We start from the raw sequence: 17,057 nt of genomic DNA, 5'->3' as shown, positions 1-17,057 counted from the left end.
TGGTTGTTGTCATTCTTTTGACCTAAAATATAACCTATAGCTATCGTAGATGCGTCTGTCGTTAGTGTAAACTCGCGTGACATATCTGGATAAGCCAGTATTGGTGGTGACATTAACGCTTCTTTTAGTGTTTGAAATGACGCTTCACATTCAGGACTCCATAGGAATTGTACGTCTTTCCTTAAAAGTTTATTTAAGGGATCTGCTATTTTGCTGAAACCTTTTATAAATTTTCTGTAGAAGTTACACAATCCTAGAAAACTTCTTACATCTTTTACAACTTTTGGTGTTGGAAACGATTTTATGGCTTCAAGATTTTTCTCATCGGGTCTTATTCCATTTTTATCTATTACATGACCTAAATATTTAGCTTTCGGTGTTGCAAACTTACATTTTGATGGCTTAAGTCTGAGATTTGCAGATCTTAGTTTTTGGAATACTTGATTTAAATGTTTTAAGTGCTCGTCAAACGTTTTACTCATGACCAAAATGTCATCAATGTATATAAGTATTGTTTTCCAGTTCATGTCCCTAAAAATGTGACTCATTAATGCCTGGAAACTAACACCGGCGTTACGAAGGCCATACGCTAAACGTAAGAATTGGAAGTGACCATGGTGCGTGATGAAAGCAGTCTTGTGTTTAGTTTCAGGGTCAAGAGGTAATTGCCAGTATGCACCTGCCATATCTAAACTAGAGAAATATTTAGCACCTGACGTACCTATCGTTTCAAAAATATCTTCTAAACGTGGGAGTGGCCAGTGCATAGGTTTTGTAACTTTGTTCAACTTCCGGTAATCAATTGCGAATCTGTATTCTCCGTTTTTCTTTTTTACAAGTACTACTGGACTACTATACTCGCTCATGCTTTCTTCGATTATTCCGTGTTGTAACATTTCGTCTACCTGCTTGACAATTTCATTTTTTTGCTTTGGTGACGCACGATAAAATGTTTGTTTCACAGGAACATCATTTATTGTGTCAATTCTATGCTGATACATATTTGCTGAACCTAATTCTGAAAGATTGGTAGCAAAAACATCGCGATTACGGCCTAACAACATTTTCAACTGTAATTTCTGATCTTCACTCATGTCTGAATCGGCAAAGTTTATATTTAATTCGTCTGCATTCCGCAATGCTTCTTGATCCGATAATCTATCACTTTTTTGCGTTAAGGTTCCTTTTGACATTTCATTCAAAACACTGACGCTAGTCAGACTCACTGAACTCGCAATAGCTAATATCGTTCTTTTGGGGATGAAAATACTTTCATCGCTAGGGTTCATTATTCTGTAAGCAGAATTGTTTTTATCAATAGGAACCAAACATTTTGCTCCGATAAGTTTTTTCTTGGACTCAAGATTTCGTACTGGTTCTAATAAAGCCACGGAGACAGATGAGGAATGTGATATTTTGACTGGAATCAAACATTCACTTCTTGGTGGAATAAATTCGGATTTAAAGTTACGTACTAAACCTAATACAGATGGACTATACAAGGGTAAGAGCAAATCATAATCAGGCAGTGTCATGCTATCAGACGATAAATCAATTTTCACATTGTGTTTTCTTAAGAAATCTGTGCCTAATATCAAACCTCTTGGCAATTGACTAAATACGTGGACTTTATGCTTTATGATCACACCTTCAAAGCAAAGAGGTAACTCTACCTTTCCCAGAACTTTAACCACAGAACCATCAACAACTGAAACTTCTTTTAATGACGGTTTTTCGTATGAATTTCGATCCTTTTTTCCTAATTTTGATAAAAGAGATTCTGATACACAAGATATGACGGCACCTGTGTCAACCAAAGCATTGACATGTTGTTTGTCGATTTGGATTGATACTAGATTATTAGCTTGGTAATCGGAAATAATAGAAATTGGCACTTTTCTATCTTCAATCTTATTATAAAACCTTTTTCTTTTTCTTAGCCGTTTGTTTACACGTGCAGAATGACAGACTTTTGCTATGTGTCCTATTTTACCACAACAATTACAATTAAAATTGCGAGCAAAACAATTAGTTCTAAAATGTGTGTACTCACCACATCCCTGACACATCGACCATTTTCTTATTGGATTTCGTTGTTGAGGATAGTTCGTATGTCTAGCTGATGTTAATTTGTACTCTGAGCGTCGCAGATACCTGCCGCGTTGTGGCATACTTCTGGGACCTATGGTGTTGGGAGTGAATTTTCCTGGAGACGCGAATGGGCTTGCTGTCGTAGGTGAAAAGTTTGTTTCATTTCTGGTTTCGCTTGGTTCTTGCAATATATGGATTGCAGACTGCGCATTGGCGGTGTCCTTAATTGAACTCTGAAGAGTGTCTATTTTCTCTGTTATCATTTTTATGTCATTTCGTTGACCTCTTCTCGTCGGCTGAACTGCGTTTTCTGCAATGCGCGCGTGGTGCATAAGAGAATCAAAGTCTGTGGGCTCCCTCTGCAATACAAATGGGCGGATTTCGGGGAGTAACCCATTCATTACCACTGTAAATGCCGTCCCCTCATCTAAACGCGCACGTTTGGCGTCGCGACGCATCGACTCAATGTAACTCTGTACTGGTTCTTCTGGAAGTTGATGACGCTTGAAAAATTCTGAGGCTTTCTCCCAAGTTTCTCCGGATTTCAGTTTATATCGCTGTCGGAACTCGCGGACTAGCGATTTCCAGTCTTTTTGTACTTCCACTGTTAAACAATCGTACCAGTTTAACACTGTTGGATTCAGTAAGAGAGGAAATAAGGCGGTGATTTGTTCATCTTCTAGTTTTTCATACTGCGCATAGTTTTCGAATTGATTTAACCACCTTTCTACGTCTTCGTTAGCGTTACCAGTAAACTTTTCTGGCGCTAAAGTCAAATCTGACAACATCTTCATTTTTTCTTTTCAGTTAATAATTGTTGCTTGGGTAATGACTTTTGGCGATTTTCAATACCCAGCATACTCAGTTTTCGCTGCACTGGGGCACTGACGATGTTTGCCCTTGGGTGGATGGTGTGAACCCTTCGGTGTCTACGCTCCTGCTGCCGTTATCACCATAACTGTATCGCCGTTCCGCTTGCCTCGGTAGAGCGGGGATCGATTTTTCCTCCACCACTTGTTATAATGAGAAATGACGACAGCAGTTTGGAGCTTTCGAACGTTTATTCACCGACTCTCGCTTCATACAACTTCACAAATATTTATACTCAATTTCTCCGTACTGATCACGCATTTACCTGTTTTCTTTTCCATTGTCTTTGCGTGATTACCAAATATTTTCCATTCTCATGTTGCAAGTCACTATGCAACATTTCCTTATTAGGTAATCCCTAAGAAACTTGTTTTCAATTAAAGATATCTAAAATATTATTTGGATTACTCATGCTTGGACCTTATCCAAAACTCAGCTATCATGTGATAAATAGATGATCAAAATTATTATATGTTATGAAATTAACCAATCACATTAACTGTTACTGACTTTGACCTTTTCCATCTTTTTCTGACACTAAAAACATGTTCTACACTTGTTGACTCTTGGAGAAACTTAACTTACACTCAATAACTCTTTGTCTTTTTACTCTTTTGATTCCGCTTTAATTGCTATCTGTAATTAGTGAAAGTGTAAGTAATTTGCTTTACAACAAATTTATTCCAAATATTGCAGTTAGGATATTTCATGTTGTAGTTTAATCATTTTAACGTATTTTAATTTTTTACTCAAGGAGAGGATACATTGTCGAGAGAGATTACCTTATTGTATTAAACTGTTTTTTAAAGTTGGTCTTATTCCTCTTTTTTCCCTTTAGGTAAAAAAATGGCAAAATATTCTTACTTTTAAATTTGACAGAAAAGTCCTGACACCTTACATAAGTAATTTTACATTTAAGAAGGGATTCGAACACTGGACCTACTCGTCCGTGCACCGTAATCACGTGACCATTCGCCACCGCCGCTGCCCCCCCCCTCCCCCCTTCCCCCGACGTAAGTCATACTAATATTGTTTTATATTTTGCACTGAATTTTCCACTTGACTCAAATATGCTTAAGATATTCTCTCGGTCCTTACTACATATAATATTAGATTGAACTCCATTGTGTATTTAGGCAGTGGTCGATATTGCTATAGAAAATTATATAATGTCCATTCCCCCGCAACCAGGGCAGGTGTAGAAGGTCAATATGACATATTGTAGGTTGTTTGCTTAAAATGAGGGCGTTTCCTAAAATGAAAAGCCCTTTCAATTCACACTTAAAGATATGTTTTTGTTGTTAATCCAACTTATTAAATAATAAGTATATATCGAAATAGGTAGTTAACACATTCTTTATAGTAAGGGAAATTATGAACGATTCAACATATACTATATGTATTAGGCTAGATAAAACTAATAGGGCGTCGTTTTCTGTTTCAAATAGAGCAAGGGTGTGTGTGACAGAGGCTTTATATACTATAAGTGGTCAAACTGAAAGAAATTTAGGGAATGATGAGGGAAATAAATTTCTGTTTGGCGATCACGTGTCTTACGTGCGATTTTCCGTAAAACTATTTTGGCAAAAAAAAAAAAAGGTGTTTCCGCGAATTAACAGACGAAAAAGTAGATCAAAGGAACAAGGATCAAGCAACTGTCCAAGAATCCCACGCAAAATTCCTCCACCTCGAGTCCGTAAAAGCACACAAACAAAGCATTTATTGCACAATGGCCTCATGTTAGCCGATGTATTTACCCTGGCTGTTTGCTTGGTCGAGCACAAGGATAACAATCTAACCCAATACCACGCAAGTATGCATATGCCTTTATGGGCGTCGGTCTCTCAGCTTCACAACGTGCCGTAGTGAAAACAGGTGAGGTTTGTCAAATAATGTGTTACCGACTTAAATATAAAATCTTGAACTTTGGAAGAAATTTTGCAAAAACCTTTCGAGCATGCAATCGTGTTTTTTTACAAGGTTATGCTAATTACAAAGGACTAAAGCTTAACAAGAGCACGTTTGCAATGAACATGGAATTCAGAAACTTAAAAAAAATTACACTTGTGTCAGATACAAAATACACACACTTGTTATGCATTTCTACTTATCAGGATTGTAAATAAAATTCCCTGTGCTTCTTTTTTGTTTAACTTCAAATAACTGGTTTTATTATCTTCAGTAAATTTGTATATATTTTCTACCTCAGCCTTGTGGTGCCAAGCTAGTAATACCAGAGGAACACAGGAGCCCAGATCCTGTATTCTACCCCAAACATGGCTACATATTCAACAACGACTGCCTCCGCTGTCTTATTGATTGCAACACTCCTTCAGTCAGGTAAGCTTATAACATTTATAATATCATAACATAATGTTAAATTACAGTATATAAATCGAAAATGCTTTGGAAATCACTTAAGGTCTTATCATGGACTGGCGAGAGGGAGGTCCAAGAAAATCATATTGGTTTCTCGATCATTAATATACAAGATTGAAATGGGCGGGGAAGAGGCGGTTAAAAAGCTAACAGGAGGAAGCGAAGAGGAGATAAATTGCTGATAATTCATTAACGAGAATGCATCTTTTTTGCCTGGTTAGATTTGTTTTTTGGCAGCTCTATTATTTCAACACACGCACACACACACACACACACACACACACACACATTTCAAAACCATCAAAACAGGGCAAGTATATATCGTTTATCCAGAGAATGATAAAATACACACATTGCCCCATCTCTCAATCACCTTTTTTAATAGAAAACAACCCATGAGACCCTCATACAGTTCGTGATTGATATCAATGTCCGTATACAATTCAATCGAATGGTGATAACTTCTTACGCATTTTACTTTATATCGCCTTACAGCCGTTGCGCCCAGTGCAATGAAAGGTTCGAAATAATACGTTGATAATCGTACTGAGGGTCAAATAAAAATGACATTCTGAAAAACAGCGACAGAACATCGTGCTAGAGCTCAAATGAAAATAATATTTGTTAGAAAAATATCTTGTGACATAATAATCACTGTATTTAAGATTTCACATGAAAGTTGGGATATTTCTGAAGACAGAAACCTAGTTAACGCTCCCTATATATCGGACAACGCCCAGATCGTTTTCTAATGAGCGTTTAATTTTCCCGAATGGAATCTCTCCCATTGATTAAGAAGCAAGCACAACCATTTGCGTTATTTATGCCAATGCCCAATGAGGCCAATGAAGTGAAAAATGGACTAGTCATTAACAAATATGGGTGGACAAAAGTTGATCTACTTCAATGTGCGTGCACAAATACGCGATTTACTGACTAAATAAATATTTTACTTGCAGTAACGTAATACATGTATAGAGGTCACCTTTCACCAAAGGTCAAAGGCCTACGGTCGCTAAATTGATAAATTCTACTGTTGAACGAAAAGTGATGCAACCTCAAACCACTTAAATGAAATCGCATTACCCTTGGGCGTATGGAATTATTAATTCCTAAGCTCCACGCTGCGGGTACAACCCCAGTTTGAGAAAGGCAAGGTGGACCCTAGTTTTGGAGTTTGAGGTTCATGTAACCACTCTCTCTTCCTTACTGTAGCATTTCCCTACCCGCTACCTGAGTGGCAGATTATTAAGGAAAAAACGGAAAAACTGTCTATTTACCTAGAGGCATATCTGTGAATATCTGTGAAAAATCAATCTGTCGCCCTGATAGAGGGTGCCACCCTATCACTGCACCCGACGTAAAAAAATGTGAAAAAATTGTGAAAAAAATGGCTTCGTTTTTCATATCATATTATGTAAACTTGTGTTTCCCTACTGGATGAGTCCGTGCTCCTGTCACATGAACACCGTTGTCATTCTTAATCAGTTTCTCCAAACATTATTATTATTATTATTATTATTATTATTATTATTATTATTATTGTAATAATATATATAGTAACAGTAATAATGACAATTACTGAGCACATAATGGCACAATTGATAAATTTGATGGCTCTCTACACTACGTCTCACACATTAATAATAATAATAATAACGATAATGACAATAGATAGATTATAAGTACAAGTACAGCGAGAACAACCTCATAGAAATTACAATAATTCATGACACACTGATGAGGTACATTTTAGACCTTGATATGAATGTAATGAATACCTCACATTTATTAAAATATAATAATAATGGATATATTTTATTTCAGCGTTATCTCAAATCCAGACAGGTACCGCAGCAGGAAGAGTTAACGTCCCTTGCTTCAGGAAAGGTGCTATTTGTTATGAGGCTCCAGGTACGTACTGGTGTCATCTGAGACGATTTTTTTTTTTTTTTTTGCAAATAAATCCTCAAAATATATGGGATGCATTCTTATATTTACCAGCTCTAGGGTGCTTTATAAATGGAATGTAAATGAAATAGTTAGTCTGGAACAAATATAACAAGTCTCGAGGCTTGTGACACCATGGAGGTCGATAATGACACTATGATTACACTATAACTACATATGTAAATTTTGTCATTATTTCAGTTAATCCTGGGACCCTGGTATTCAATGTAAGTGGACCTACAGGGCCTAAAGGCTCCCCCGGGGCAGCTGGACCCACGGGACCAGCCGGACAACAGGGTATGGTCTGATATTTGCATAATTTATGTTGGCAATATTTAATACTGCTTTTAAAATTTTTCGACTTTAAAATACTATTGCTTCCATTTTATGTTGTTCCACTGTGTATTAATTTTTCTATTCATTTCTTTCCAAACAATCCTTCATTTTACACATCAAGTTAAACAGATATAATAATAAAAAGAATGTATCTCTAAGTGACTTTTCCCTGCAGCAAATATATTCCAAGGCTCGATTTACTATTTTTTTCAAAACGTTAATTATCATTTTTTTTTTCAATTGATGGCATCAGGCGCTGAGGGTCCTCAAGGGATCAGAGGACCAGTGGGGGCCCCAGGGTCGGTTGGCCCCCAGGGTGCACAGGGTGTCCAGGGAGAAAGGGGTAACCCTGGGGCACCAGGGAGCGCAGGGCCTATGGGTCCCCAAGGGAATCCAGGTATGTATAGTGAAACTGAGCGGTAGTCGTGCACATAAAAAATAAAATGAACACTTAATCTAACATTATTTTTGATTTTTATATCGAACATTTTTCAAAGTGTAAACGTTGACAAGACAATTTATTTTCACAGGTTTATGCCTCATGCAAGGGTTTCAAAACAGGACATTCTTTGCTATAGTTCTTTTTTCATCAATAACCATTTGAAAACATCCAAAGTTTCAAAAGGTCTGAAAAAAAACAAACGGGCGTGTACTGATACGGTGATTTCGATATAAAACATGGAGTTAGTAACAATGAGGTGTAACTCAATGTGCCCTTTTCAGGACCACAAGGTATTCAAGGAGTGCAAGGACCAGCAGGGCCACAGGGTCCAGCGGGAGGCCCAGGACTGAAGGGAGAGGTTGGGCAACAGGGAGCTATGGGTCCAACTGGTCCAGTGGGGTCCCAAGGACCAGTGGGTGCTAAGGGCGACAAAGGAGAACAGGGATTAGTGGGCCCTCAAGGTACAGTATTCAATGACATCTATTCTCTGTAAGTTTTCTGAAAGACTAAAATAAAGGTTTTTCAATTATAGAAGCAAAGATCCAACACGATTACTTTAACTATAGTAGACAGCTGAAACATCAAAAATCCTATTTTTGTTGTGTAAATTGCACTGGGCCAAGACACCATCGACACCATCGCTTTTAAACTTACTTTGAAAAAATTGTGTCCCTACAGGTTCAGTTGGTAATCCTGGCACCCAGGGCCCTACCGGACAAATGGGCCCGCAGGGCCCTACCGGAGTTGGACAGACCGGTGTAGCAGGTCCCGACGGAGCTACTGGCCCCACCGGATCCCAGGGACTACCAGGGAACACTGGTGAGTACATGTAGTTAAAGAAAAGACGAATAAAAAACACAAGAAACAGAAGAAAAAGACATATAGGGCATGCAATTCCCTACCCCCATAGTTGCACTGTATGTCATGCTGGGTATTTTGCGCCAATACAAGCACGTGGTTATCATAGACACACCGTCTAATCTAAGCATTTCTGTGTTTAAAGCCTCTGTAATATAGCTAGAAGGTTTTAATGAATACACAATGAATGCATTATCTCTGTCTACCTACAGGAAGCCAAGGCCAAAAAGGTTCCAAGGGCGAGGTTGGTGTACAAGGTATCCAGGGAGCTAACGGCATACAGGGAGCCAAAGGGGAGAAGGGAGACGTTGGTCAACAAGGAAGTCCCGGTCTGCAGGGTAATGATGGACGGGCTGGTGTCACCGGTGCTGCTGGACAGAAGGGAGAGCAAGGCCTTCAAGGATCGATAGGACTAACAGGTACCTGTTACATCCGGTTTTATTAGAAATTTCTGTTCAAATCTGTTACGACAAATAATGACTAATGGGACATATGCAATATGCTGTGTGAAGTCTATGTACCTATGCTGTAAAACTGCATGGCGATCGAGGATTTAGGTTGCAGTGCAGGATAGTTCTGTAAGAAAGTATAAGCAGACATTTAATTCAGTGCAAGTTGCCCCAAAGCTAAAATTAGACCAGTGTAAGTCTAAATGAAAAACACAAACACACAAACACACACACGCACGCACGCACGCACGCACACACGCACACACACACAGAGAGAGAGAGAGAGAGAGAGAGACGGTTATTGCTGCCAAAAGTGGTTGCTGCCAACGGAAGTAATACTATTAAAAAAGGTAACTACTCATCTGTGCTTTCTTATTAAGGTACCAAGGGAGAAGTAGGCGCTGTGGGGACGAAGGGAGAGCCAGGGTTTAAAGGAGACAAAGGTGAAGCAGGAGCCGTGGGTGCGCCAGGTGCAGCTGGGGCCGCCGGAAGCGCAGGGCCAACAGGGGCCACAGGTAAGATACCATGTGGCAGGGCTCAGGGTGGATCTCGTCGCACGTGAAACTGTCACAGGTATCATAGATGACATGTAACACGCAGATGTGTCGGTTTGCGGACAAGAATTCAATTGCCAATTGAACTGATGGTTAATCATACAATGAGCATGTTGTTAGGTGATCCGGTTAAACAGTAGGCCTATTGCATTCTGCGCATGACCATCACTAGTCTATATGGATAAAGAGGAGATGCACATAGAATAACGCTTTCAAAGAATCGACTATACAAATCGCTTCTTATTTTTGCTAAGAATATGATTCGTCACAAATGTGAAGCCAAAACTGAAATATTTCAGGTGTGGCCGGACCCACCGGAGCAGCAGGTTCAAAGGGAGATAATGGCGCTCAAGGTGCCAAAGGTGCTGACGGCGCTACTGGTGCGAAGGGAGAGGTCGGTGCCGTAGGACCGGGGGGTGCCACAGGGGTCACCGGCGCTGTCGGGCCACAAGGGCCCACAGGTGCCAATGGCGCGAAAGGAGAAGTTGGCGCAGCAGGAGCAAAAGGTGTGGTTTGTCACGTCACTGTTAAAAAATTTTACGTTAAAAATTCGTTTCGTTTGGGTAGCGTACAGTATGTTTTTGAATTTGAGCATTTGAATAATAATTGGAATGAAAACTTGTATTTCTGTCAGAATGAGTAGTTACAAAATAAGGATTCTCATTTTAAAAAACGCAAACATGACGTGTACATGTATATAAATATAGATTTTCGTGGAGATAATTTCAACATTTCCTTTAAGGTGACAAAGGAGACGTAGGACCAGAGGGACAAGTTGGCTTGCAAGGAATACAAGGCAACGCCGGCGTCAAAGGAGACAAAGGAGAGCAGGGTGTCGGTCTGACCGGTCCCCAGGGTGTGGCCGGCGATAAGGGCAACGCCGGAGACAACGGATTGACCGGGGCAAAAGGAGAGCAGGGATTCCAGGGTATTAAGGGAGAACCCGGGGTACAGGGAATACAGGGTTTCCAGGGAGCTAAGGGAGAAGTGGGAGCAAATGGAGCCCAGGGTCAGAAGGGAGAACAAGGTCTCCAGGGACCCCAAGGTATTCAGGGTGTACAAGGGGTTGCCGGGCCACAGGGTGATACTGGTATTCAAGGTGTGCAGGGACAGAAAGGTAAGGTTATGAATTTTAATTTCAAACGGGAGTAGTGTTTTAAAAACAAGAACGACGATGTCATCATTAGGAAACGTCTTTACTGTAACACTTAAGTAGCATGTTTGAATATGGAAAACGTTTGTCAAGGGCCGATGCACATAACCTATGTAGACAAGAATAAGTGAATATCATTTTCTTTTTTTTTTCATTCCACATGTGCTAATTTTTTTTCCTCCTAATCTCTTCTTGGAGATGATGACGACAATGGTCTTATGATCGAGTTTTCAGTTCGACCCATTAAACGATGCAATTTTATCTTTAAAAAATGACAGGGTAAAAACATTTTCTGTTGTCCTCTGTTACTCTAGGTGAACGAGGAAGTCAGGGTTACAATGGCACTGTTGGTGCTCCGGGTGCAACGGGCGGCCCAGGACCGCAGGGAGCCAAGGGCGAGCAAGGCGAACCAGGAGTCACTGGAGCAAGAGGAAGTGACGGTACTCAAGGTAAAAGTGGACATGAGGTCAAGGTCATTCCGAAGAAACACTAGACCATTATAAGATCGAAAATCTTTAAATTAAGGGATGTGTTTATTCCTTTGTTATGCAGATAAAACGTCGTTATAACTCTTAAACACACCCATTTTCCTGCTTCTGTGAAATTGTCCAACTTTTGCCAGTTTGTGTTATCTTTTTGTGTGTACCAGGTTCAGTTGGTCCTTCTGGCGCAACCGGTCCTACAGGTCCTGCAGGAGCAAGGGGGTCTACAGGTCAGACAGGTAGGTAACATATAGGCATCATATATGGACATCAAATTATCGAACAAGGACACTGGATAGAAACAAATATCTAATGAACACAAAAATAGTACCAGTATACATTTTGCCACTAGTGGTTGGGTAGAACATTTATGATATGAATAGCGTCAGAAGTGTCTTTGAGGGAAAGTGTTGAAATAATTGTTCTTTTTTCGGTTTATTAAGGTTTATAATCCCACTGATGGGCCATTTTACTAAGTGTTTTACAAGATATAACTTCTTTTTATATAGGTCCACAGGGACTAAAGGGCGATTTGGGCGATAGAGGCGTTACTGGAGCTTCCGGTCAGACAGGACAAGCAGGCAAGTCTGTTTGTACTTTATGAGTTTTAATTGTAAAAACAAGTGTTAAGAGAAATGCTACCTTTAATATTGGTATATTTTCAAAAGTAATATCATGCAAATTAATTATTTGTTGAAAGTATCCGTATGCAAAAACTATAAATGGTCGTTAAAAATAAGTACGATTTCATCGGTTGCTTTTGCTTTCTTATCCTGTGCAATCATCCGTACGCGGCAAATTGTTGCAGGCCCAAAATGTACATTATCAGCAACTCAAAGTAAAAAAGGTAATAATAAGTCTAAGAAATTGCACATAATGTTGGTAGGACCCGGAGGTGACACGGGAGACACCGGGGCGAGAGGGCCAACAGGAGAGAGGGGACCACAGGGGTCTAGAGGTGACATCGGACAGACAGGGATCCAGGGGATAGCCGGTTCAGTTGGACCCCCTGGTCCTTCAGGACCCCCTGGACCACCGGGTGGACCTCCAGGACCCCCCGGGCCGCCAGGTCCAGCCTCACCATTTGGTGAGTAGCTTCTTTTTTTCTTCGTTTTCTTCTTCTCCTTCTTCTTCTTCTTCTTCTTGTTCTTCTTATCATCGCCCTTGGAAGCGATATCTAAATTTTCCTTCAATGTCACAATAACGCCTGATGCATGTATGCAAATTACAGTGTGTTGTCAGTTAACTTGAGGTACAGTGTACATGTATGTGTTAACACGAAAACAAACACCTTGTTGTATTTTAATGTCTGTAATATTCGTTTCTCACATTTCTCAGCCACCAACGAGTGCGAGATCAACAACGGCAACTGCTCTCAGATCTGTGTGGATACATATGATGGATACTGCTGCTCGTGCAGGACTGGATACAGACTCGAACCCCTCACCATTCCTGGCTGCACACGTAAGTTTATGCTTCTATCTTGTAAAAGGCGGCCCGGGAGTTTATACTGAAGGCACCCCATTTAAAGCTCTTCAATTATTTCCGAACAGTCGAGTTGAGGAAAACTCGAGAAAAATCAATATCGACCACTAGGATTTATCAAAGATAAGCGAGCGCCTTTTTAAGTTCAAGAAAAAATATAGTTAAATAAAATATAGTTTTGGTTAGGTAACTTGAATTTTTAATCATAATTTGTTCACTAGCTGTTCTGCTACCTATAAACTCATGTTGTTAACAGTTTGTTAAACTTTTTTCAATTTGGACTCTGTTAAGCCCGACGATCCCTTTGAAGCCATGTTTACTGTTTGAATTTTCTGTCAGTTTGTAGTTTGTGCACAGTTTTGCCACTGGGGATTAGGAAGATAATTTGTTATCCGGTATATTGTTAGTGCAAACAAAATATCGTAGTGATCTGAAGCAGAAACTGTTACAACAAACACAACTAAGTTTTATTCAATTGACTGGATGTGATTTCTTTTTATTTCTTCTTTTAGTCGAAAATATCAGCTGTCGTGAAACCTTGGACGCAGGCTACCAGTGTATTTGTAGAATTGGAGACGACCTGATACCCATCAATGGAACAGACTGTATAAGTAAGTGGAAGTTTTAAAGGCGGGTTTTGTAAAACAAAATTCCTGTCATGGTCATTGCAAGGATGAGTTGTGCTTCTCGACAATTTTTCGCATCTACTTCACTAATAAAGCTGATCTCAAAGGAGGTGAACAACGTAATGTGGTTTATATTGAACCGAATTCTCAATCTAATTTATGATTAGCATTTTCATAAACAACATCCGCCTCGTTTCAGATTTTGATGAATGTACAGTCGGAAACGGCGGCTGCCAGCACAGGTGCACGGACACAGACGGAAGTTACTTCTGTTCCTGTCAACCAGGGTTCCGCCTAGCACCAGACATGCACACGTGTGTGGGTAAGTGCTTTTGAGGGTTTAAACAATTCAGAGAGGACCACATTAATATTCAGAAAGCTTCTGAATGTCAACTTTACATTAACGTTTAGTGGCCAAGGGCAATTTTAAAAGCGGAATGTGTAAATCACTCGTGTGCCTGTAAGGTCCAGCCCTGCATATAAAAAACACCTTAACACAAAATTCTTTTCCTTTTTCAATTTCTGCTAGATGTTGATGAGTGTGCAAACGCCACTACAGCGGCCAGGTTGTGTCCATCTGGAGCTGCCTGTATCAACTCGTACGGTAGCTACAGGTGTTTTCAGACGACCGCCATCGTTGCCACCACAGGGGCACAGACAGGCAGTGGCGAGACAGGTGGGTATTAGATTGAGAGTTTGCCAGAATCGTGCAATATGAATGAACGTCCTTCACCGGCAAAAAACGATATCTCACGGCAGAAACGTGTCGGAGTGAACTAGAAGTTTACGCTACACGCGCAGGATTGTAACTATTTTAATCATCATAATTGTATTGTACTTTTTAAGGTCATTATTTCTGTAAACTTTTGAGTGTTTATAATGTACATTGACATGTGCCATGTATAGTTGTATTTACCAACGTGACATATTGAGTAAATATTCACAATTTTAAATGTTATGAATATTTGATTATTAAAGAAATATTATTGTTGTTGTTGTCATTATTCAGCGTGCACTTCAGTATTCGAAGCAGTAATTTGCTGTATGCTGCTCATTATTTATTTATCTATTTGTTTATTTATTTACAGGCGTCGTGCCCACCGCCGCCCAGTTCGTCGGCCTTGGCACAGACGTGTTGACCATATGGATCGCCGTCATCACTGGGGCGATGATCGTCCACCTCCTGGGCAGCTTCGCCATTTGTGTGAGGCAGAGAAATTCAAACGGATCCAAGAAATCCGCCGCATACAATTTTGATGATATCCCAGCCAACAGTTCGACCACCATAGGTGGCCCTGCCAAACCCTGAAGAGAGTTTTTATCTCATGTAACTCATCTGTAGTATAAGCGTAGAACGTCCGGACTCGGTCATAGCCCCAATGTCCGATTCAGATTAGAATTAGCGGGCTTTTATTTTTTTCGCGATAAAAGGGGACTTGTTTTGTAAGCTGTGTAGGGTTTTGAGTGGTAATTGATATTGAATCACGAATTCTGGCAGAAAGTAAAAAGATAGCCAAGAACAGTGATTCTTGTGGTCAAGATTAGATACGCAAAAACACATTTACTGTGTTTTAATAATTGGACCGTGACCTAAACATGGAGGTATTATAAAACATTCTCGCCGTTCATTTGAATAGAATATATATTTCCAGCTAGCAATTCGCCTACATCTCCATGTAACTTCGTTGCATAATTTCAAATTTGCCTTTGAATACAATTTCAAAGTGACCACGTACGAAATTCATCGTTCAAAATACAATTAATGCGTTTTTCTGAAGTCTTGAGTACACTGCACTAAACGGACATTACTCTGTCGTGTTCAAAACTTCAACATGCTATCGATTTAGTTTTAAAAGGAGAACTTTCTTTCATATAGCTAAATGCAGACTTTTAACTGGCAGAAAATAGTGATTCATTGATAAAGAAAAAGCCGATGTGTGATCCATTTAAGAATTGTATGAAAAAAGAGGAAAACTGTTGAGTGCCGATTTGCAGATTTGATCATAAACAAATGATGTGAAAAACGTCTATATGGAGTTTCAAGACCCCGTCTTAAGGGTCACAACCGCAAAAAAGCAGATATTTTTGTTATTATGTCCATAGCAATGTTAACAATTTTAGATGTAAGAGACATGATAAGTGATATATATATATATATATATATATTTCTAAGATATATATTTTTATTAAAGTCAAAGCATTTATGTAAATATGTAATCTAGTTTTGTTTTAATGAATCAACGGCAATTTGCTTAATTTGGAAAGTGTAAAGAAGTACATGTACAGTACCTGAACAACTATTAGTCCAAATACAAAATCAAGTTCTTCAAATAGTCTCTACAAAATCGTGTTCTTTGAATAGAATTAGTGAACAAATAATCATGACTACGCAAAATTATACTCAAAATATATTCTTGTGCTTTTTGTGCCTACGCTACAGAAATGTGATCGAAAAAATGAGAATTAAAGTTTTTACTAACTACAAAGAAACGACTTCGCATCATGATACCACGCCCATGCGGAGACGCATAACCAACCACGTTGGAAGGCGTACGAAGATCACAATCCTCGGACGGCAACTGAGGGTCTCATGATTTCGCGGTTGACCGTCATCTGGACAACAAACGCCGTGCACCACCCTGCCCTTGTGATCTTTGCTGGACACGCCCGTGTACACCTCTCTCACACATAGCACAGTGTTTATATAATAAGCAAGCATGCGTGTAACTTTAACCCCTTACACATATATTGACTTTAGGTTTCAGACGGACAGGGGGTGTCAAGAACGTATGTTCTGAACCAAGATATATATATATATATATATATGCATATCGGTAAAAATTTAATTCAATAGCCATGCATTTAATATCATTACTTTATTACGCAATACATACATAAGGACGTCTAACGCTTTATAAATTTTCTCATCCCGAACTTGATGCCCTAAAAATTTTAGTTCTGCTATACACTTACGTTTAGACAGCATTGTTGGTTAGCCCCCTTTGGCATCAACAGAAACGTGTCTCAAATTCTTGGTTTGTGTTTAATTATCAAAGACATCCAAATTTACAAAATTACGACTTCAACAATGCCCCCTACCATGATTTTCTGTATCACTTTATTTAATGACCCCACTTCTTATAGATGCGGCGGCGAGCAGTAACAAAATCTCACCCATTCATAAATGAAGGTTTACCGAGGAAAACACGACGCTTAGCGTTTCTGTTTTGTTAAGACCACTCCCTAAATATGCTTGTTCAATACCCGTGAATGACTTTTGTGTGCCATTCAAGGTTTAAATATGAAATATACTCTATACATCTGTTAATTAATATCTTTAGAGCTTTAATGGTCAGGAAAAGAAAAACAACTGATCGCTTCC

The 17,057-nt window shown here is 39.4% G+C and overlaps 1 protein-coding gene across 1 annotated transcript; it reads left to right on the top strand.

Annotated features, from left to right (window-relative positions):
* Positions 1-3,636: 3,636 nt before the first annotated feature.
* Positions 3,637-15,981, top strand: LOC106178275 (uncharacterized). The gene is made up of 20 exons (XM_087015142.1): positions 3,637-4,836; positions 5,171-5,301; positions 7,168-7,254; positions 7,492-7,587; positions 7,880-8,023; positions 8,350-8,529; positions 8,747-8,887; positions 9,139-9,349; positions 9,760-9,890; positions 10,229-10,435; positions 10,672-11,046; positions 11,397-11,531; positions 11,732-11,803; positions 12,074-12,145; positions 12,451-12,651; positions 12,903-13,028; positions 13,562-13,660; positions 13,875-13,997; positions 14,205-14,351; positions 14,764-15,981. The coding sequence occupies exons 2-20, from the start codon at positions 5,238-5,240 to the stop codon at positions 14,982-14,984; spliced, it is 2,832 nt and encodes a 943-aa protein (XP_086871268.1). The 5' UTR covers positions 3,637-4,836; positions 5,171-5,237; the 3' UTR covers positions 14,985-15,981.
* The last annotated feature ends 1,076 nt before the right edge of the window (positions 15,982-17,057 follow it).

Source organism: Lingula anatina, chromosome 6 (genome assembly GCF_051362555.1).
Source record: "Lingula anatina isolate TDL-2025a chromosome 6, LinAna3.0, whole genome shotgun sequence".
NCBI lineage: Eukaryota > Metazoa > Brachiopoda > Lingulata > Lingulida > Lingulidae > Lingula > Lingula anatina.
Note: the sequence above shows the minus strand (reverse complement) of the source record. Positions and strands in the feature narration are given on the sequence as shown.

What these genes read in the sequence shown, in the direction of transcription:
- LOC106178275 (XM_087015142.1), top strand. Translation starts at nt 5,238, where the DNA reads ATGGCTACATATTCAACAACGACTGCCTCCGCTGTCTTATTGATTGCA. An exon ending in TGCAACACTCCTTCAGTCAG is followed by an intron (nt 5,302 to 7,167) that starts GTAAGCTTATAA and finishes ATTTTATTTCAG; the next exon opens with CGTTATCTCAAATCCAGACA. An exon ending in GGGACTACCAGGGAACACTG is followed by an intron (nt 8,888 to 9,138) that starts GTGAGTACATGT and finishes GTCTACCTACAG; the next exon opens with GAAGCCAAGGCCAAAAAGGT.